The 21,206-nt window shown below is 64.8% G+C and overlaps 2 protein-coding genes across 5 annotated transcripts; one reads left to right on the forward strand and one right to left on the reverse strand.

The window, feature by feature from the left end:
- The first annotated feature begins 7,767 nt into the window (after positions 1-7,767).
- LOC128144331 (sterol 26-hydroxylase, mitochondrial) lies at positions 7,768-13,230 on the forward strand. Its single transcript, XM_052793011.1, has 9 exons — positions 7,768-8,018; positions 10,157-10,347; positions 10,618-10,817; positions 10,901-11,098; positions 11,237-11,397; positions 11,756-11,922; positions 12,193-12,274; positions 12,362-12,562; positions 12,658-13,230. The coding sequence occupies exons 1-9, from the start codon at positions 7,785-7,787 to the stop codon at positions 12,781-12,783; spliced, it is 1,560 nt and encodes a 519-aa protein (XP_052648971.1). The 5' UTR covers positions 7,768-7,784; the 3' UTR covers positions 12,784-13,230.
- An 804-nt stretch (positions 13,231-14,034) lies between these two features.
- On the reverse strand, positions 14,035-19,874 carry PRKAG3 (protein kinase AMP-activated non-catalytic subunit gamma 3). 4 transcript variants are annotated; one of them, XM_052793014.1, is made up of 12 exons: positions 19,533-19,874; positions 18,587-18,626; positions 18,012-18,256; positions 17,848-17,929; positions 17,703-17,761; positions 17,363-17,408; positions 17,178-17,232; positions 16,959-17,085; positions 16,684-16,849; positions 16,477-16,514; positions 16,109-16,255; positions 14,035-16,023 (listed from the first exon to the last, which is right to left on the reverse strand). In XM_052793014.1, the coding sequence occupies exons 1-12, from the start codon at positions 19,563-19,565 to the stop codon at positions 15,907-15,909; spliced, it is 1,155 nt and encodes a 384-aa protein (XP_052648974.1). In that variant the 5' UTR covers positions 19,566-19,874; the 3' UTR covers positions 14,035-15,906. The 4 variants fall into 4 exon arrangements, 3 of the variants coding, with proteins under 3 accessions (XP_052648974.1, XP_052648972.1, XP_052648973.1); XM_052793012.1 differs by lacking the exon at positions 19,533-19,874 and having other exon boundaries at positions 17,848-17,932; positions 18,587-19,442; XM_052793013.1 differs by lacking the exon at positions 19,533-19,874 and having other exon boundaries at positions 18,587-19,439.
- Positions 19,875-21,206: the final 1,332 nt, after the last annotated feature.

The following is a 21,206-nucleotide window of genomic DNA, read 5'->3' on the forward strand; positions in this document are numbered from 1 at the left end:
TGGGTTACTCCAAGGGAAATGGGGTGTCTGCCACCAGCAATGGGCAAAGCAGAGCACCTTCACTGCTGGTGAGCTCAACCCTTCCTCCAACAGTGATTTGGGCTCTGTCCCCTTTCCTGGGAGGGTACCACCTCCCATCCCCTGCTCAGCTCTAGCCCCTGGCTTGCCCATCACTGATCCCCTTGCCCCCATCACCAGCAGCGTCTCTCCTTCACCCTGGCACATTCACTCCGCACCAGCAGCATTTGTTGGTGAATGACTCAGGTTTTATCTGCAACTTGGCACGGTTCTCCTCTCCCTCCTGGGTGCACGAGGTAAGAGACTCCCACCAGCTCTGGAGGTTTTCCACGTACTCCTTCCCTGCCCTCCCACACAGGGACTGGGCTCCCAGTTTGCACCCTTGGCATGGTGACAAGGATTTGAGTTGTCCTGGCTGTATCACAGGGACATGGGGACCTTCCCTGAGCTGGGCACTGTGTCTGGGCTGCTGGTGTCCCTGTTGTCTTTTGCTTTCACCCACCAGCTTCCATCCTACCTGTCCTACGGGAATCCCATCACCTCGAACCTAGAGGTGGGGGGAGTCAGCAACAGGCAGCTCTTGGGGAGGGGACATCCTTGCCAAAGCTGGGGACAGGCTGACACTGTGCCCAGGGCCCCAGCCCCTGCGGGCAGAACTCCACGGCGGCTCACTACAATGCAGAGCTCATCTGCCGGCGTGTTGAAAGTGCCTGTTGTCCCCCCGCCCCGAGCACCCAGCCTCCTTGCAAAGGCAGCGCGGGGCAGGTGAGAAGCCTTTATCTGATTTCCTAAGGGCAGAAAAATCCCTTTGATTTTGCCCCGAAGAGGGGAGCAGGAGGAGGGGGAGCCCCATCCCAGCGAGCAGGTGCGGCTGGTGCACAGCAACTCGCCTTGTCATGTCCCAGCTCCTCGCAAGGCTGGAGGGGGCTGGGGGGGGTTGTGATGCCCCCAGCACGTATATGGGAACTGGCCCCATCACCTGGATCCTGTGGCAAAACCCCTCCAAGAGGGGGGCAGGATGGGCAAAGGTGGGCTCCTTGTCTTGTGCCTGTACCGGGGGGCTGGGACCAGGGGGATGCCTGGGGTTTGCCCCTGCTTCCCAGCTTTTCTCCCAGTTACATAAAAATCCCCCTTTAGCAAGGGGAAAACTGAGGCACAGAGATGCTGAGACCTGCTTAAACAGCTGGGGGGTGATTGCCTGCTCCCCCAGCCCCAGGAGTTTGCTCACACACACACACCCCCCACCCTTCTGCAACAAGACCCAAAGGGACATATCCTTCAGGGGACAAGGCCACAGTGGGGACATTGCACCAGGGCTACGGGCGGCGGGGATGCCACCACCACCCTGAAGCAGCCTTCTCTTCTGTGGCTGATCCTTTGTCTCTGCCTTCCCTCGCCTCTCACAGCTCACCCCCCCTCCCGGCTTTTGTGTTATTACAAATTATAAAACAATTTTTTCCTGCCGTCCCGCATTCTTCTACCTCCTGCAAGAATTTTAATGTATTTATTTTTGCTATCAGGGGAAAGCGCCGTGTTCCTCGGCCACCCCTGGGCAGCCCCGGCCCCGCTCGGCCACTGATGGAAATTAATGATGGGGGATGCAGGGGGAGAGCAGGCATCCCTGCACCCCTCCAGCAGAGAGGAGGGGGGTGGGTGTCCCCCCAACCAGCTGCGGTTTCCCCAGTGGTAAGGTCTGAGCACGGAGGATGGAGAACCAGGCTGCAGCAGGGAAGGGTGATGGGGCAGTGGAGACTGGTCCCAGGAGATGCTGGTGGTTGTGGGCTGGGGAGGGGATGACTGTTGGGTGGCTGGGCAGGGCCAAGGGGTGCTTTGGGGTCCAGCTGCAGGGTACTGTGATGGGGAATCATGTCCCCATGTAGCAGCATGGCTTTGGGCTTCTCCTGGGGAAGAGGAGACCAGCCCCAGCCACCAATCCACCCTGCCCCATTCGACAGCATCCCCAGTGGTCTCCATCCTGCTCCTGGGACAAAGCAACCCCCAAGTGACCCATCCTGCTCGGGGACACAGCCTGCCTCCCCGTGACCCCCCTCTGCCCTAAGCTGGTGCCCCAGTGCTGCACTGAGCTTCGGCTCTCGCTCCCCACTGCATGGCCCCAGAGACAGGGATGGGGGTGCCCCGCTCCCCCAGCCCCCCTGCCCTGCAGCCACAAGGCTGGGGGGGGGTCTGGCTGCTGGGAGGGAGCGGACGGGGGGAGGAAGGAACAGGCCTTTCCTGCTGCGGGGAAAGCGCGGTGATTTCCAACCCAAACACCCCGGCGCTCAGCAGCCGCATACTTTCCCAGCGTCCCTCCCCTCCTTTATTCCCGAGGACATTGGCGATCAAACCCAGGTTGGCCCCATCTCCTGCTCCTGCAGTGAGGTCATCGAGCTGTGTTTGTGACATCCCGGTGTCTCCATGGCAGCGCGCTGTGATGTCATAAGCCTGGGGTTGCGACCTCACGGCAGGAGGAGAATGATCTTATTAAAACAACATGGTCCCCGTCCGCGGCCGCTCGCAGCTGGGGGACTCCAGTGCGGGGTAACAGCCGTCAGAGGGGCTGGTGGCAGCTGGGGCGATGCTGGGGACGGACCCCTCCCTGGGATCGTGTCACCAGTGGGAGCTGGTGGTGACACAGGGCACGATCCAGTGCACAAAGCAGAGGGCAGCAGCCAGGGCTGAGCTCCCCAACTGATGCAAACACACAAGCCCTGTGGTGTTGGGGTGATGGTGAATCTGGGGACAGCCACAGCAGGGCTCACTGCTCGAGGGTCCCCCAGGCTCAGCCGCAGCACTGCCCACCTCCAGGGCTGAGCATCTGGGGCCTTATCGGGGCGCAGAGCCCTTTCATGTCAGGCCGGCGGGCGGCAAGCAGAGCTGACGAGGACCTGTCCCCAGATCAGAGCCGCCTGGCGCTGACAGCGACTGCGGGGCCCGTTCTTAAATTAGACGGGTCCCCTGCCTCCCCCCAGCCGGCGCTCCCGGTCCCTGCCCCATGGCTGGACACAGCCCAGGACATCCCTGCCCGTGGTGCTCCGCGTGGCCAGCGTGTCCCCCACACACAAGTGGGCACACGCTGTAACCCCGAGGAGGGCTGTTCGGTGGCTGGGCATCACTCGGGCACTGACAGGCGGGTGATGGATGGATGGAGAGGTGAATGGGAGGATGGACAGGTGGGTGGGTGGGTGGCTAGCTGGATGGATGGGCAGGCAGGTGTGGGGATGGGTGGGAAGAGTGATGCATGCATTTGTCAATGGATGGATGGGTGAGTGCACAGGCAGCTCAGTAGATGGGTGGAGATGGCTGTGAGATAGAAAGCTTCATGCAAGTGTGGATGGATGGATGGACGGGAGAAAGGATGGCCCTAGCACTCCTTAGTGAGCCCCTGTGGCTCTGGACAGTGTTGCTCTTTCCCAGCAACCTCAGTTTCACGCAGCAGCAGAAAAGGCCCAGCTCTGTCCTAGGAGGGGAGGGAACATCCACATCTCAAGGGGGGAAGATTTGCCTTTCTCTCTGCACAACAGCTCAGGGGCCTGACCTTGTGCCGCTGCAGCAGTGCACCCTCACAGCTAGCACAGGATTCGCTCTCCACTGCCCAGAGGGGAAACTGAGGCCTGGGGAACCGACTTGCAGTGCAACAAAGCTGAAACCACCCCTCTCTGGGCAGGCACGGCACGGCACTGTGGCCACTCCTGCTCCTCCCATCTCCCCATATGTCCGTCTGTCCAGCCACGGGAAGGACACACATTGCTTGGGCTGGAAGCGATGCCGCTGGGAGGGGGTGTCCTTGGGCCCCCGCGGGCCGTAAACATGATGTCATGTGGCAGCATACACAGCTCGCTCTGTGCGCGGGTCCCCGAATGGGCTTCACAAGTTCTGCGTGGGAGGCATCAACCGTGGCCCACAGCCAAGGGAACTGGAGTCGGGAGATAAAATCAGGTTTGCTTTGGGCTGGAGCAAACAGCGTTTTGCAGGAGGAGTAAGGGACAGGGAGAGCAGCTAGAGGGGGGGACACCTCCCCGCCTCAGAGGGCTTCGTAGGGAGCAGAGGCAATGGGGACACCCCAGCAAAGCCCGGTGCTGGTCTCACAAGTCCCAGGTCAGCTCCCTTCACGCCTACTTGACTTAGAATAACTCCGTAGGCACTTGAAGTCACTAATCAGCCAGGACCACTTGAGACCAGCCTGGGGCTGCCTCCTGTCTCCCGTGATAACAGGCCGCCAGCGCTGGGCTTGCTCTGGTGTCCTGCTCCCACGTCCTCGGGTGAAGGTCCCAGCCCGCCGGGGTCCCGCAGGGCACAAAGCAGGGGGACCCCGGAGCAGAGCTCGCTGCCAGGTGCTGAGCCCTGCGTGGTGTGTGTGTGTGGGGGGAACCATCATGCTGGTTGTTTTATTTCTTGTTTCAAAAGCTTTGTGCTGTCCCCAAGCCCCTGCCAAAGTCTGAGGGGTCAGACAGAGGGAAACGAAGGGATGAGGACCTTTGGGAGAGGGACAAGAGGGTCCCACTTGAACACTCTATATGGGAGAGGAGCAGCTGTCTCCAGGCCTGGGATATGTCCCCATCCCTCTGGATCTCCCCATGTCCCCCCTGTGCAGCCCTGCTGGCCCCAGCATGGCTCATGACTCAGGCAGTGACACACAGCTGGCGTGATGGGCCATCTCCCATTTATTTACGGTCCCCGGGACACCGGGCTCAGCCTTCTCACAGCCCAGGCTGTCCTGGGGTTGAGTCAGGGGATGCCCTCCCCTGGGACACCCGGCTCCACGGGCTGTGGGAGAGCAAGGAGGGATTAACAGATGCAGTCCTGGGAAAAGTTTCCAGCTCCTGGGTGACACTGCACAAGTCACGTAAAGAAGCTGTCGCTTTGTTCAGGCAGCCAGGACCCTCCATGTTGGGGGCAGGACTCCATGAGCAGTGGGTTGAGGGGCAGAGCAGCAGGGGGGGTCCCACAGTGCCTGTCTCTGCACCCTCAGGTCCCAGCGGTGAGGTGGTGTCGGACCTGATGACGCGGCTGTGGGATGAGTGGAGTCGCAGCATCCCTGGGGCAGAGGGACACACAGGATGGGACCTGCCACCCCCAGTTCCCCATCCCCATGGACAAACGCAGCATTTGCTCTCCTGCCTCTGCCCCGCTTGTCACCAAGCTGGGGCCAGTGCTGGCCCTGCACTGGGGGACTTCCCGGGAGCTGGCGATGCCCCCGGCTCCCCGCGGCATCCTCCGGCTGCGGATGTGTCATGGCCCAGCCGCTTCCCTTCGGAAGTCCCCGCCGAGAGGCTCTGGGGGGGGTCTGACTCACCCGACCCCCGACCCCCGACACCCCCTTTCCTGCACGGCCTCCCCCACAGCCCTGGCAGGCCGCCCCGGCGGAGCCCCCGGCCGGCCCCCGCCGCCACCGGCCCCGGTCCGAGGGCAGGGAGCACAGCCTAGCGGCGGCAGCTGGAAGGAACCGGGCTGCCGGTGCCCGCCCCCCCAGCCCCCGCCCCGGCCGGGCTGCGGGGACCGGCCCGGGGAGCCGCTGCGGTCAGTGCTGCCGTGGTAAAGCCTGCCCTTCCACAAGGCCAAGCGGGAGGTCCTGCACCAGCGTCGGGGCAAGCCCAGTACCAGTACAGGCTGGGGGAAGGAGGGAGGGATGGGGGCATGGATGGAGAGCAGCCCTGCGGAGAAGGACTTGGGGATACTGGTGGATGAAAAATAGTATATGATTGGCAATGCGCGCTTGCAGCCCACAAAGCCGAGCGTATCTGGGACTGCAAAACGAAGCGTGGCCAGCAGGTCGAGGGAGGTGATGCTCCTCCTCCACTCCGCTCTCCTGAGACCCCACCTGGAGTACAGCTCTGGGGTCCTCAGTACAAGGGAGGCATGGACCTGTTAGAGTGGGTCCAGAGGAGGGCCACAAAAATGATCAGAGGGCTGGTACACCTCTCCCATGAAGAAAGCCTGAGGGAGTTGGGGCTGTTCAACCTGGAGAAGAGAAGGCTCAGGGAGACCTTATTGCAGCCTTCCAATATATAAAGGGGTTTATAAGAAAGATGAAGAGAGAGTGTTTACCAGGGCCTGTACTTTTTACTGTGTTTGCAGGGGGCAATGGTTTTAAACTGAAAGAGGTGTCGGGGTCCCACTCCCCAGCAAGGGGAAAGGCGGCCACAGCAGACTGGGAGAGGCCAAGGCATCCCCTGCCACGGGGATCGAAAGCCGCAGGGTGGCCGGGTGCCAGGCTGGAAAGCCCAGAGCAGAGCTGGGGCCTGGGCTCTCCCGCTGCCCCCGGCTCCGGGCCCAGCTGGGACAGGGCGAGCTGCAGAGCTGGCTGTGAACAGCCATGAGATGGCGGCAGGCGCTCACGCTTGGCTGTCTCAGCCTGGGGTGCCTCACGGGTGTCTGCAGGCCCAGGGGTGCCTGGATCCTGCACTGCCAACCCCGACCCTGCTGGCAGAGAGCACATCAGGCACCAGCCTGGGACATCTCTTGCCCCCAGTGAGGCAGGACCGAGGGGACAACAGCCACTCACGGGGCTCTGAGATGTCTGCCCGACGTGGGGACAAAACCTCCCCATCCGGAACCTTGAACCCACTATCCGATAAGGGTGGTTAATGATCAGCGCTGGGATGTCCCAGCCAGAGGCATGGTGCCAGCTGCCCCAGGAGTGACGCCTGGGGGTCAGCGCCCTGCCCCACAGCCGGAGAACCTGGTGGCAGTGCCAGGCTGACCAGAGGGGACATGCCCTGCACCCATGGCCCTGGATACCACCGCAGCAGAGCCCTGCTTGTGAGCTGGACAGACTGGCCTGCACCAGGTTGGGCAGGAGCTGGTGCCATGCCCGCCCTGGCATGCAGACAAATGAAACCTGTTGGGTTGCCAGCGGGCATGCTGGTGTCTCCCCATCCGAGCTCCTGGCTGGCAGCGCCCAGAGGAAGCACTGAGAAAGGCCCTGGGACAGCTTGGACCCAGCTCCCTGGGGCATCATCCTGCACTGCAAGGGGACAAGGCAGGGACAGGGGTATGACAGGCAGGGGATGGAGGCAGGGCAGGAGGGCTCAGGCCAGGAGGGGCAGCACCCTGAAGAGCAGGCCCAGCAGTGAGCCTGGTGCCGCAGCGGGGTGTGCAGGGTCTGGGGTGCGCTACCCAGTGCCAGAGTGCAATGCTGGTGCTGGAACATGATGCTCAGTGCTTGGTGAGAGTGCCCAGCGCCCACTGCCTATGTGCAATGCCCGGTGTGCAGCACCTGGTGCTGGTGCCACACGCTACGTTGTGGCCAGGCTGTTCTACCTACCGTGCCATGCCAGTGCTGGCTGCTAGCTGCCTGGTGCCCGGTGCCACTGTGCAGTGCACAGCGTGTGGCACCCAGTAACTGGTACATGGCAGTGGGTACCGCCGATGCCGGTTCCAAGTACCTAGCACCCGGTGTATGGTGTGTGATTCTCTGAGCAGCGTCTGGTGTTCAGCACTTGGTGTATGGCACGTGGTACCCGGTGTACCGTAACCGGTACCCGGAACGCTGCAGCCGGCACCCACGACCCAGTAGCAGGTGTGCAGCAGCTGGCACAAGGTGCCCGGTACGCACTGCCCGGTGCCCGGTCCCCGCTGTGCAGCAGCCGGTACCCCGTAGCCAGTGCGCAGCAGCCGGTGCGCGACGCTCAATTGCCGGTGCGCGGTGCCCGGTGCCGGTGCACGGTTGCCGCCCCCGCACCGCCCCCCGCACCGCCCCCGGTGCCGCCCCCCGCTGCCCCCGGTGCCTCCCCGCCCCGCCCCGTCCCGTGCGCTGCCGACGGAGCATGGCGGGCTGGAGCGGCGGGGCCCGGCGGCCGCTGCTGCCGCTGCTCCTCCGCCCCCGCCCGCCGCCGCCGCGCAGCATCCCGGGGCCGCCGCGCAGGACCGGGGGCTCGGCGGCCGCGGCGGCGGGGCCGGCGCGGCTGAAGGGACCGGAGGAGCTACCGGGGCCGGGGCTGCTCCGGACTTTCGTCTGGCTCTTCCTGCGGGGCTACCTGCTGCACACGCACCGGCTCCAGGTGCGCCGGGGCAGCCCGGCCCGGGGGCTGCGGGGGGCCGGGGCTGCGGGGTGCGCGGGGCGTCGGGGGACCCTGCACGGGTGCGTGGGGGTGGGGGGCTGGGAGCGGTGCGTGGGGTGGAGGGGCTCCCGGATGGGCTGCAGGGAGGGTGCTGTGCGCGGGTGGGGGGGGGGGAGCGTTGCAAAGAGGGGGGGAGTGGGTGCGTGCTGGGGGCAGGGTGCGATGGGCTCCGGGGCGGGGGAGCAGCCTATAAGTGACGGCAGGGAGTTGAGCGGGGGCGGCGGGGCAGGGGAGAGGAGGGGCTGGGTGGCGGGGAGCACCCCTGCACCGTGGGGTGATGCTGAGGCCAGCAGCGCGGAGAGGGGCCAGCGCAGAACCGGGTGGCCCCGGGAGGGTCCTGCCAGCCCAGGGCCGCTCTGGCATCCCTGAGCCGGCCAGACAGCCGAGGGCAAAGGTTCGGGGGCACCTCACGCGATCCTGGCATCCCCGGGCAGCCCAAGCTGCCCCAGCCGTGACAAGCTGAAGGGGCTGCGGTTTGGGGGGCAGGCGGCCAGGCAGATGTTTGGGCAGATGGTACCCAGGCAGGCAGGGGAGGGATAGGCAGAGGTGTTTGTTTTCTTCTGTCAACACTTCCTCATACATCGGGTGAAGCGAGCATTGGGCTTGGCTGGCTGCAAGCCAGGCGGCATCTTCCACCGCCCTGGAGCTCTGACCGGCCGGAGGAGTGTGCAGGATCAGGCCTCCCCAGCACCGCAGAGCAACGGGCACTGCTGTTTGGAGAAGGGGCTGTCGCAGGGCAGCAGGGTGTCGGGGAGCGGGCATGGGAGCTCCCTGCTGCTCCCTCCTGCCCTTGGGGGTCCAAGCACAGCCCGGCATTGCAGACAGATGCCCACATGCTTCAGAGGTGCCTTTCCCCAGATCCCAGCAGCTCTGGCTTCTCTCAGCCCTGCTCTCCGAGGCCTGCGCCATGTCGGGTCCTGGCTGCCAGCAGATGCCGGTGGGCAGGCTTCAACCCGGGCCACGGCTGCCCACGGCCCCACGCAGCGTGTTTGCCCGGCAAGCTGCCTGCAGCACCTGGGTGGCTGTCCCTCCCCCTCCTCCTGCCACCACGCACGAGGAATGTCTCCCCGTGGTGACGAATCCAGCTGAATCCGGGCGCAGGCTGCGATGCAGTCAGTCACCAAGGGAGATTGTACCACGTGCATCCCCGCAGCCGCGGGGAACGGGGACCAGGGCTTCCCTGCTAGGTCCCCCACAGCCCCCTGGGCTTGGCCCCACTCTACAGGGTCTCTGGCAGTGCCTGGGTGGGATGGAAAGCACCCCTTGCATGTGGCCCTGTGCAGATCCACTTGCACAGGGGCACCTGGCTGCGCCCGAGGGATGCACTTGGGGGTCACGGTGCTCACCAGTGGGGAGGCAGGCATGGTACCCTTGGGTGCAGCTGAGGAGAGGGAACTGTGGCCAGCAGAGCCCAGAGTAGGGCTGATGCTGGTGCATGTCTCCTAGCTGGCTTGTGAGCCTGTGGCCCCAGGGCCATGCCCTGGGGGTGGCAGCCTGCCCTGGGAGCAGCCCGGTCCTGCCCCAGCCTGGTGCTGCCCTCCCACCGCTGATCATTAACCACCCTTATCAGGTGGCAGGTTCAAGGACCCATGTGGGGACTGTTGTCCCCGGGTTGAGCAGAGCTGGGGCCATGCTGGAAGCTGTAGGGCTCGGACCTGCTGACAGCCGCTGCAATGGCCCTGCATCTCGGCAAAGCCCTGGGCTTGGCACTTGTCCCAGTCCCTGCTGTCCCCTCTTGGCCTTGCTTCCCCAAAAGACCCACCAGGCCCTCCGTGCATTTCTGGGGTGGGTGAGGGATGCACCAGCCTGTGTTGGGGGTCAGTGCCTGGTGTGCTTTGTGCTGGCAGAGGACATGTGCCTGGAGACACCAGCCCAAGCCATCTGCAGAGCACTTCAAAGACAGTGCCAGCTTGGGGGGGCAGAGGTGGGTGCTTGGACCTGACTGGTGCTGAGGGGTCCCTGGGATGGGTGCAGAGCATGCTGGACACATGCAGGGCAGCACTGGGGCAGGGAGGGACTGATTCAGCCCCAGTGCTGGCCCTGTCCCATTCACCCTACTATGCTCTGGTGCACCGTAGCTGATGTCCCGGCGCATTTACGGCCCTATCTGGAAGTCGACCTTCGGGCATTACGAGAACATCAACATTGGGAGCCCAGTGGTGCTGGAGCAGCTGCTACGGCAGGAGGGCAAGTACCCCATGCGGAGCGACATGGCCCTGTGGAAGGAGCACCGGGACACCCGGCGCCTGCCCTACGGACCCTTCACCGAGTGAGTCCTGCCCTGGCTGCGCTCTGCGGGGCGGTTGGTGGCTCCTGTCCCTTCCTCGGTTGTAGGGCCTGGGTGGCAGCTCACATTGCTCCCTCTCCTGTGAGCAGCGTGTCCCCCCTAAGCAGAAGGCCATGGCCATGGTGGGTAGGAAGACCCCCAGGGTGGTTCCAGCCCGGCGTGGGGAGGATGCACCCAGGGATTGGGAAACTGCTGCCAGCCACTGCCCCCTGCACGGTCGTGCCCCCGGCGCTGAGCCCTGTCCCCATGCAGGGAAGGGGAGCGCTGGTACCGCCTGCGCCAGGTCCTCAACAAGCGGCTGCTGAAGCCCTCGGAGGCGGTGCTGTACGCAGACGCCATCGGGGAGGTGGTGTCGGACCTGATGGTGCGGCTGCTGGACGAGCGGAGCCGCAGCCCCTCAGGGGTGCTGGTGGGGGACGTGGCCAACCTGCTCTACCGATTCGCCCTGGAAGGTAGGGGGGTCCTCCCCCTTGCCCTTGCCCTGCCCCACTCTTCCCATCCCCACGGGGGTCTGGATGTGGCCTGTCCCCTGCAGGGATCTCCTATATCCTCTTCGAGACCCGCATCGGATGCCTGAAGCAGCAGGTCCCTGCCGAGACCCAGCGCTTCATCGACTCCATCAACCTCATGTTCAAGAACTCCATCTTCGCCACCGTCCTGCCCCGGTGGAGCCGCAAGGTGCTGCCCTTCTGGGACCGCTACCTGGACAGCTGGGACACCATCTTCGCCTTCGGTGAGCGGTGGTGATGGGGGCCCGGCACGGTGGGATCAGACTCCCTAAGGACCCTTAGAAGTGGGACAGTCCTCAGCTATGTGTGCTTTTGGCCACCCTCGCTCTGTCAGCGCTGGGTCCCACACTCTGTCCCTGCAGGCAAGACCCTGATTGACCGAAAGATGGAGGAGCTGGAGGGGCAGGTGGAGCGGGGCAAGGAGGTATCCGGCTACCTGAGCTACCTGCTGGCCAGCGGCAGGCTCAGCCTGGATGAGGTCTACGGCAGCGTGGCCGAGCTGCTGCTGGCCGGCGTGGACACGGTGAGAGCTGGGCAGTTGCTGCCGGGGATCTCTGCTGAGCTCAGTGCCAGGCGGGGGAGCCGGGGGGCCATGCTCAGCTGCACTCCCCAGCCCCTGCGAGCTCTGGGCTGGTGGTTGGGGGGCTGATGCCCCATAGGGGCAAAATTTCAGGGATCAGTCAGTACAGACCCTGTCCTCCGCTTTTCTCCCTGCCCTGCTTCCTGCCTCAGTTTCCCCCATGCTCGCTGCCCTTCAGCCCTGGCTTCCCTGTGCACCGGAGCAGGGGCTGCCTGGTGCTGTGCTGGTGCCATGCTTGGCACAAGGCTGCTCGGGTAGTGGCCCCATCTCCCTCACTCCTCTTGGCACTCCGCTCCCCCAGACCTCCAACACGCTGTCCTGGGCCCTGTACCACCTCTCCCGGGACCCAGGCATCCAGGAGACCCTGTACCAGGAACTGAAAGCTGTCGTGCCTGCCGACCGGTTTCCTGGTGCTGAGGATATCCCCAAGATGCCGATGCTTCGGGCAGTTATCAAGGAGACGCTGAGGTACAGCCCAGCTGCCCCAAGGTCCTGCTCACGGGCCCCTTCCCCAGGGGCAGTCCCTTCTCCCCACACACTGGGGGATGCACCAGCCAGGCAGGGTGCAAGGCTGGATTTCAGTCCCTTAGGGCCGCATCCATCCACCTTCTCCTTGGGGAGGGGGACGGAGCTGCTGAGCAGCAGGAGATGATGCTCCCCCTTGTCCTGCCTGTGGCTCTTTCCCTCTGGGGTCCCCAGATGGATCCTACTGCCCCACTAACTCTCCCCATATCCCAGGGTCTACCCAGTGGTGCCCACCAACGCCAGGGTCTTCTATGAGAAGGACATCGTCATCGGAGACTACCTCTTCCCCAAGAATGTGAGTGGGGGCCATGCCGTAGGGACCCCCACTGCGCTCAGTGGGGCTGGGCGGGGGTCGTTAACCACCCCCCTTCTTGCCCCACAGACCCTCTTCGTCCTGGCGCACTACGCGATGTCTCATGACGAGACCTACTTCCCCGAGCCTGAGCGGTTCCTGCCCCAGCGCTGGCTCCGGGGCCACGGCTCTCCCCACCACCCCTTCAGCTCCATCCCCTTCGGCTACGGGGTCCGTGCCTGCGTTGGCCGCCGCATCGCAGAGCTGGAGATGCACCTGGCTCTCGCCAGGGTGAGTAAGGACACCCCGCCCCAGGTAACTCGCCACGAGCTGGGACGGGGGCCCCAGGGAGTCCCCGAGGCACTGCCATCCCCTTCTCCCCACAGATCATCCAGGCATTTGAGGTGCGGCCAGACCCCCGCGGCGTGGAGGTGACGTCCGTGTCTCGCATCGTCCTGGTGGCCGACAAGCCCATCAACCTGGAGTTCATTGCTCGCCCGGGGGCCCCCTGACTGCGTGCCCACCCCCCACCCTGGGTGCTGAGTGGGGATCATCCCCGCTGCCCCATGAGGAGGGGCAGGAAGGCAAACCCACCCCAGCACCCACCCCCTGCCCAGCTTGGGCCAGGGGACTCCCAGCTCCACTGTGGGGAAGATGGGGGGGATGAGGGATGACCCCAAGTCGCCCCTGGGGCACTAGTATCCCCCTACCCCAAATCTGCAGGAGGCTTGGGGAACTGCTGTGCCTTTCACACGCTGCGAGGGGTTGTGTCCCCCCCATCCCGTGCCCAGCTGGGCTGTGTCGGGGACCCAGGAGCTCTGCCGGGGCGGGGGGGGAAGCAGGGAGGGGGCTTGCAGCCGTTCGGTGTCTCCTTCGTCCTGTTCTTGTGTAGCTGCACGTGGATCTGTGCCTGGAGCCAGGACATCTGGGTCCTCTCTGAACAGCTGACCTTAGCCTCAGCCACTTCTCTGTGCCTCAGTTTCCCCCCTGCCTCCCAGGGGAGGGTCGAGCGCCGGCAGGGGTTTTGGGTTTGTGCCTGGTTCTGAGGGACGGAGCCAGCCCTGGCCCTGGGCAAGCGGAGCAATAACACAGCATGTCCCCCGCGATGGGGAGGAATCCTGTCACCACCCAGCACTGGTATCATGTCCCCTGGCAGGGCCAGCCAGCACGGGGAACACCCGGGACCTTTTGCTATCAGCCATTATTTCACTGAGATGCTGATACAGGGTCACGGGAATGGGGCAGAACTCGCTCCGGGTGAAGCAGCCAGGGAAGGATCAGCTCAGCTCCCACCATCCCTAAGCAGGGACATGGGGCTGATATCCAGGGCCACCGCAGGGGCTCAGAGCTGGCAGCAGCCACAGGCAGGGGATGCGTTGCCCCTTGCCCAGGCTCCTGGAGGGCTGAATTATGGGACACCCTAACAGTGATCGCCCCTCACCTTCCTGCTGCTTGGGGATCCTAGCTGGACTGCAGGAAGCAGCAGGCAGAAACCTTGCTGGCACCAAGGCTGCCACCCCTGGGGTATCCCCGAGGGGACCCACACCACCACCATGGTGGAGCTATCAAGGCTGCACACCCCGTGTCCCCTGTCCCCCTGGCTCTACCCACACAGGCAGAGGTGCCACCCTGTGCCCCTGCTGCCCTCACTGGCATCCCAGGCTGCGTCCCCCAGCCCTGCCGAGCAGCCAGCACCCCCTCCCCAGCCCAGCTCTCTCCAGAGGAGCCGTGCCTGGCTGCGTCCCAGAAAGGTGAGGCGGTGGTTCCTGGAGCAGGCTGCTTTATTACAACAAGGCTGAACAGACCAGCAAATAAATAAATACCCTCCGCCCACCCCAAAACATGCACAGGGTCCCCATGCAAGTGCCCGTCCTGGCACCAGCTCTGGCGCAGGCTGCCCCTCTGCCAGGGACCTCCAGCCCCGCGTGACCCTACAATAAACAAGCCTGTGTGTGCAGCTGAGCCTACGCTACTGGGCACCGGGCGCAGCTGGCAGGACTGTGCTCGCTAAGGGGGGAGCCTCAGCTGAAGCGCTCAAATCCAGCAGCAGGACAGGAGTGGGGTGGCTGAGTCCCCTGGGGCCACGCGGGTCCCTGTGCCCAGCTGCTCCTCCGGCATGGTGCCCATCGAGCATCACCGTGTGCTCACTGGCAGGAGGCACCCCTGGGCCCCCTTTTCCCTGCTCCCTGCCTCTCTGAGGCTGGCAGGATCTGGCCCTGGACTCAAGACGAGCCCCAGGACTGGGGTGGGTAGGCAGGTCCTCCCTGCGGAGAGCCTGCAGGGCCCGAGCCTCCTTCCATGACCCCAGAACCACACAAGAGGCCCCCAAGTCGGATGAGATGGCAGCACTTCCCTGCTGTCTTCAGAGCGAGGATCAGTCGATGCCTGCAGGGTGAGAGAGCATGCGAGGCCGTAACCCCCCAGGCAGGCACTGGCGCTGGGCTGGGCACCCTGCAGCACGGCCCTCCGACCCACCCCGGCAGACAGCGGGGTCTTGCCTCCATCCCTGACTGGGAAGCAAGGCCCTGGGGGAGGGCAGGGGCTGGTCTGGAGGGGGACATCCCGGTGGCCCCCTGCAGCTCCTGACACAGCCACCCCTGTGGGCAGCAGGGATGGAGTGAGCAAAGGCACCATGATGGGGAATGGCAGGGCGAGTGGGGTCTCATATTTGGTGTGGTTAACACACACCACTCCCTGTCTCCTTCTGTGTGGAGCAGCTGGGCACTGCTAGGGGAACTGGTGGGCATGGGGCTGTCCCAAGCCTGTTCCCCCCCCCCCCAAAAAAAAAGCATCATTACCTTTGGGAAGCAGCTGGGCACTGGGGCCAGCTCCCCCCTCCCCAATTCACCACTAAATGGGTGCCAGCGCCGTGCCCACGCATCACCAGTGAGGACTCACCAGCCAGTGGGCGAGCAGAGCCAGGTGCAGGCAGCTGGGCAGCGCGGTCCCAGCATGGCCTGGGAGTGAGTCCCATCCCTGGAGCAAGCAGTTTCAGGGCCACCAGGGGTGGAGGGCTGTGCCAGCCATGGCCCGTGAGTTGGCCACGCTGTGCACATGGCTAGTGGTGGGCAGCATATCTGGGGTGTGCGAGTGGGGGTCTGTCCGCTCTGTGTCCCCTGGGAATGGCACTGAAGGGGCTCAGGTCTCGAGGGAGACTTTGAGGCGAGTTCAGAAAAGGGCTTTTGTCCTGGGGGGCATCACACCCCAAAACCCTCATCCAGCCCAAAGTCCAGGGATCTGCAAAACCTGCATCCCACGTGCTGCCTGGATTGGGGTCTGGGGGTGTCTCTGTAGCAGGTGCCCCCATCCTTCCTCATGGATACCAGGGATCAGGACCCCAGAAGGGTGACCCTTGTGTCCCCAGGGATAAGCAGCATCCAGGTCCTGCCATCCCCACCTGGGCACCCAGCGCTGCCAGACCCCAGCCCCAGCCTCCTCCAGCCTCCTCTGTCCCCTGAGGCCGATTTGGCTGGGGTGGAGCCAGGTGGCTGGAGCAGGGAGGTGACAAGGTGCAGTGATGAAGTGTGGGTGACCCAGCAGCAGGGAGGGCACAGGTGCGTAGTGGCGGGGGATGGCGCCTACCTGAAGTGGAGAGAAATGGAGGGTGCAAGTGGAGAAAGATGGAGCGTCGCGGGCTAAGAGTTAAGAGCATCGATACCTGCGGGAGTGAGCACAAGGGCCTGGAGAATGTCGGAGAGGGAGATGATGCCCCGTGGATACTGGTTCTCATCCACCAGAACCAGGCGATGCACCTGTGGGTGCAGGTAGAGCATCACAGGCAGGTCAGGCAGCAGGCAGGAGCGGCTTACACTGGCACGAGGCACCCCAGCCACTCACCTGCTCCTTGGCGATGCGGTCAATGATGTCCTCCATGGTTTCGTGGGGGTAACAGGTGAGGACCCCCTCCAGGCAGACGGTGCGCTGCCGCAGTGCCTCCCGCACACTAATGTCCAGGTTGTTGTAGGTCTTCTGGGCTGCCAGATGCTGTGGGAGAGGCGGCCCCGCTCAGCGCCCCAACGTGTCCTCACACCCTGTTGTGCCAGCACAGCGGGGGACACCCAGCCCTGGGGATGCACGGGGCAGATCTGCACTGGCACATGCACGTGGGGTGGGTTTGCATGGGCACAGGCAGGTGTGAGCACCCCACCAGTGGCATGCAAGGGGCCACACTCGTGCCCGGGCGTGCAAACACACAGGGTACTCACAATGACATCAAACCGGGAGTAGAGGCCAACCACTTGCCCTGCAAGGAGAGACAGTGCAGGGGCTGGGGAGGGGGCCCTGGGGACAACCCACTGTGCTCCCTCACACCCCAAGGTGCAGCCCAAGGGCCAGGAGGGGGTTTTTGGGTGGGGATGGGGCCAGAGCCACTGGCAGTGGGAGATGGTGGGGCTGCTTCACTCTCCAGGTACCAGCATCATTGACGACAGGCAGGGCAGAGACGCGGCGGTCCACGAAGATTTCCAGGGCGGTATAGATGGGGGCGGACTCAGGCACAACGGCCACATCACGGAAGGTGCCGACACACAGCTCCTGCACTGTTTTCTTCAGGAAGCGTGGCTTGGGGATGGTGGAGCCCTGCGGTGGGGAACAGCAGGGCTGGGCTGGCACCTACATGCACCCCGACACCCTTGCTTGTGCCCATACACACCGACCATGTGTGTGCACATGAAGTCCCAGCACTCACAAAAATGTGGAGGAACTTGAGGATGCGCTTGTGTGTCAGGATGTGCAGGACATTGCCCGAGATGGGCTCGATGACAGGCAGGCGATGGATCTTGTGCTTGATCAGGGAGTAGACAGCGTCGAACAGGCTGCGGGTGACGGGGACACCGTGAGGGGATAGGGCTGCATCCCAGGCACACCCCCCGTGGGGTGTGCTCTCCCCCAGTGGGCGGGCACTCACCTATTGCTTGGAGAGATGTAGACCAGTGGCTTGAAGGAGCCCTGCAGGTACACCTCTGCCAAAGGAGAGAGGTTGGAGAGAGGTGGGAGAGGGGGGTCCCCCAGCCCCCTCATGGAGCCTACCTCCATGCCCTGTGCAGCATCCCCAGCTCAGCCCCACCATCCCCATCACCTCCCGCTTTTTACCTCTCCAGGTCTCAATCTTGTGTTCCTCCACCTCGTAGATCTGAACCTGAGGGCAGGGAGATGCCCTGGTCACGGTGGCCCCATGGGGGGACTGAGGGGACACTGGGGCACTGCCCCTTCCCCAGGCATCCCACCCAATCACCCTAAGTGCAGGGATCACATCTTGGGTGCCAGGCAGAGGGGCACCAAGCAGACTCCGGGCTGGCCAAGAGCATCCCCTGGTCACAGGCTAGTGATGAAGAGGGGTCCAGGAGAGGGAAGAGGGGACCAGAGAGGTGGGGACAGCCCCTCCCTACCCCATGCCTGCCCCAACTCCCCGTGCCCTCCCCGCCACACTCACCAGGGGAGAGCGGTAGTAGCGGTGGAGGATGTTGATGAAGTCAGTGATGGTGAGCATCCCTGTGGAGACACGTGGGGCTGGCAGCGCTGCCCGCACCCTCGCTGCCAGGCAGGAGAAGGGGCCGGGTGGTGCTGCCGGCACTCACCCACAAAGCTCTGCGTCTTGCTGTCCCAGAGCGGGGCGGCACGCACCCCGTTGGCCACCAGTGCCACGAAGGCTTTCTTGATCTGCTGGCGGAGTGGGGAGGGGGTCAGGGGGTCCCTGAGCCCGTTCCCCCCGTCTGTCCCGCTGATCCCCCCGCTTTATCACCTCCAGGGAGGTGTCGAAGATGACGAGCTTGCAGCTGGTGGGGATGGCATCATAGCAGCAGTGGCTCCTCATGAAGTGCATGTAGACCTCAGCGTCGGGACTCTGAAACTCGGTCTCTGGGGACAGCCCCAGCACCTCATTGCCCAGCGTGAAGGTGACGGGTCTTGGGCTTCTCCGCCTGTCCTCTTCCTCCTCCTCTTCCTCCTCCTCCCCCTCCTCCTTGGGGGACAGTGCCTCCGGGAACCCTGCCAGCAAACCCGCCCCAGCCCTGGCCGGTGAGCTGAGCTGCCGGGTCTCAGCACCCTCCTGCCTGGGGGGAGCAGGGGGATGCTGTGGGAGGGGCTGCTTCCCATAGACACCCCCCCCCATTCCCCACTCCACGGGGGCAGCACACAGTACTGCAGCCCTCCAGCCTAGGGGGCACTGGGAGCTTCTGGAAGGAGCTGAGGAGTGGAGCAACATGGGGTATGGGCAGGGTGGGCAGAGGACCGATGTGCTCATCACATGAGTGAGCCAGACATTCACCCACCCCACCCCCTGCCCCCCGACAGGCCTAGGTGCTACCTGCTACCCACCTTCCTCCTTAGGGCAGGCAGCAGCATCCAGCAGCGCCACCTGAGGGGGCACACAGGGAGGTGGGGGATCAGCAGGAGCCAGCCCGGCCTCTCCCCCACCCATGGCTCCTGCCTGCACCCACCCAGCTGCCCCGGCACCCCCAAGCCAGACAGAGGGGACCATCCTTTCAGGGTGGGGATGCAGGCTGGGCTCAGCACCGAGCCCCCACGGGGAGCCCCTTGCCCACCCATGACCCCCGGACCCTGCCCACCCCCACGGTGGCTCCAGCCCAGGATGCCCAGCTTATCCCCCTGCTCGGGGGGCAGCGGGGATTCCCAGGGTGGGGCAGGGGATGGCAGGACCCCCCAGCTCCTCTCTCTGCTGTCGGAGCTGAGCACATCCCACAGCGGGTCTGCACTCATCCTCTCCCTCTCCCAACACCAGGCTGTAATTCCTGGTCCTGCTTTCTCCCGTGTTGGCAGCCCCACCTGACTGCAGGGACCAGGTCCACCCAGGAGACCCTACAATAACAAGGGGGCAGCCCCAGATGGGAGGGAGGCGAGTACGGCCAACTGGCTGACCCCGTGCCCCCTGGTCCCCAGGAGACCCTACCATAACAAAGCAGCACACGTGGCGGGAAGACCAACCCCGGACCACAAACCTGCTGGCAGAACCAATGTTTACGAGCCACCCTACAATAACAAAAGCGCAGGGACTGCTCCCTAGGGAGCCCAGAGCCAAACCCGGGAAGGAAGTGACCCTACACCAACGTCCCCCAACCTTTCCCAAGGGGCTTGGGACAGCCGGGGCAGGCAGGCAGGCCAGGCTGCGCTCCGTGTCCTTGTCCCTCCGGCTGCCTGGCCGTGGGAAGGGGACCGCCAGCCCCCCACATCCCCCCACCCCGGAGGCGGCCTGTCCCCGAGTGGGGGTCTCTCGGGCCGGGTCCCCCACCCGCCCCGGCCGTACCTGGGGCGCAGTGGGGCCGGGGAGTCGCTCCATGCTGACTGCGGGGCAGCGCTGCTATTCTGGGCCCGCGACTGGCGGGGGCCTGGCAGATAGGGTGTCAGCGACCAATGCCAGCCATGCCCCCGCCACCGCCGCGGGGGGGGGGGGAACGGGGGACGGGACACGACACCGCCGCCACCACTGCCACCGCCGTGCGGTGTCCGCAGCCGCTGCGCCACCCCGCGACACCGCAGCACCGGGCTGGAGGGGATGGCCGTGGCCCCGGGGACAGCGCTGGCGCTGGGGACGCGAGGGAGGGGGTGATGGAGAGAGACGGCTGGGGGCAGAAAAACTCTCCCCCCCGCTCCGCGGACCCCCGTCCTCCAGGAGCGGTGCTTAGCGCCTGCCAGAATGCAGCCCTGCCCACCCCGGTGCTGCCCCCAGCCCGTCCTGCAGCAGGAGCGGGTGGGGGGCACAACAATCCCCCCCCCTCCCCCGGGAATGCTGGAGGAGGGCTGGATCCAGCCACGGGCTGAGCGGCAGCCAGAGCCAGAGCTGGGGACCCTTTGCCCTCGACGCTGCCCCAGCCCTGCCCGCTCCTGCCCGCTGTCCTGCTGCTCTTCAGCCGTCCCTGGCCCTCATGGAGGGGGCAGCTGGCACCTGCCGGGGAACCTCCTTCCTCGCCTGCGGGGCCACCCCCTCTCGCCCGCCCTCCGCCCGCTCCCGGCTCCATTTCTATTTAAGGAAGGTTCAAATAACCCCTTGGCTGGCTGCCGTGCCGGCCCGGGAGCAGCGGGTGTGGGCGAGCGGGCTGGTGGCTGCCAGGCCAAGGGGACAAAGTGGCTCCAGCTGATTGCTGGGGGACAGCTGGACCCTGGCCCGCGGCAGGACGCAAGGAGCAAAGCCCCTGCCCTCTGGTGCTACCCCATGGCAGGGAGGAAGAGGAGGGATGAGGCAGGGGGCTTGGTGCTGGGGCCAGGCCAGCAGGACAGGGGTGACATGAGGACACAGCAGCTGCCCCGGTCTCAGACAGCCCTTGCCCCACAGCAGTGCAAGGGGTGGGATGGGGCCGGACCCTTACAGCTGCGCTGAGCCTGGCCACTGGCGGGTGCTGGCAGCAGGCATCTCCACTTGCGGCGGCTATTTTCAGGTGCTGGAGAGAAGCCGAGGAGCGATGAGATTGTCACCAAGGAGACCAGAGAAACAGGGCCCAGCTCCGAGCAGCAGGGGGCTGTGGGGAGGAGAGGGGAGGGAAGGGCTTTCTGCAAGCCCCAGGGCCCACACATGGGGCTCAGCACCTCCCCTAGCCCTAAACAACCCGCCCGAGTGCCCAGCATCCCCCTGCCGGGCTGGGGGGACATAACCCAAAACCAGCAAGGGACAGCTCAGGGGACCCAGCCCTTCCTTCCCCTGCTGCAAGGCTGGGCTGCTCTGTCCCCCTTGGTTAATGATCTGTGGGAGAGTCCCCAGGACATAAGGCAGACCCCAGGCCCCAGCAGCTACGCTGGGACCCACTCCACCACGCAGGGGAGCACACTTATCTACCATGGGGCAGCAAGAATGACCCCCAGCTCCAGGAAGGACAGGGGAAGAGCAGGGTGGTGGCACAAACCCTTCCTGTACCAGAGCGTGGTGAAGCATGGGGAGAGCAGAGCTGCCCTGCAGGTGCAAACAGGTCAGGGAAACAGAGGCATA

This window comes from Harpia harpyja, chromosome 7, assembly GCF_026419915.1.
Source record: "Harpia harpyja isolate bHarHar1 chromosome 7, bHarHar1 primary haplotype, whole genome shotgun sequence".
Lineage (NCBI taxonomy): Eukaryota > Metazoa > Chordata > Aves > Accipitriformes > Accipitridae > Harpia > Harpia harpyja.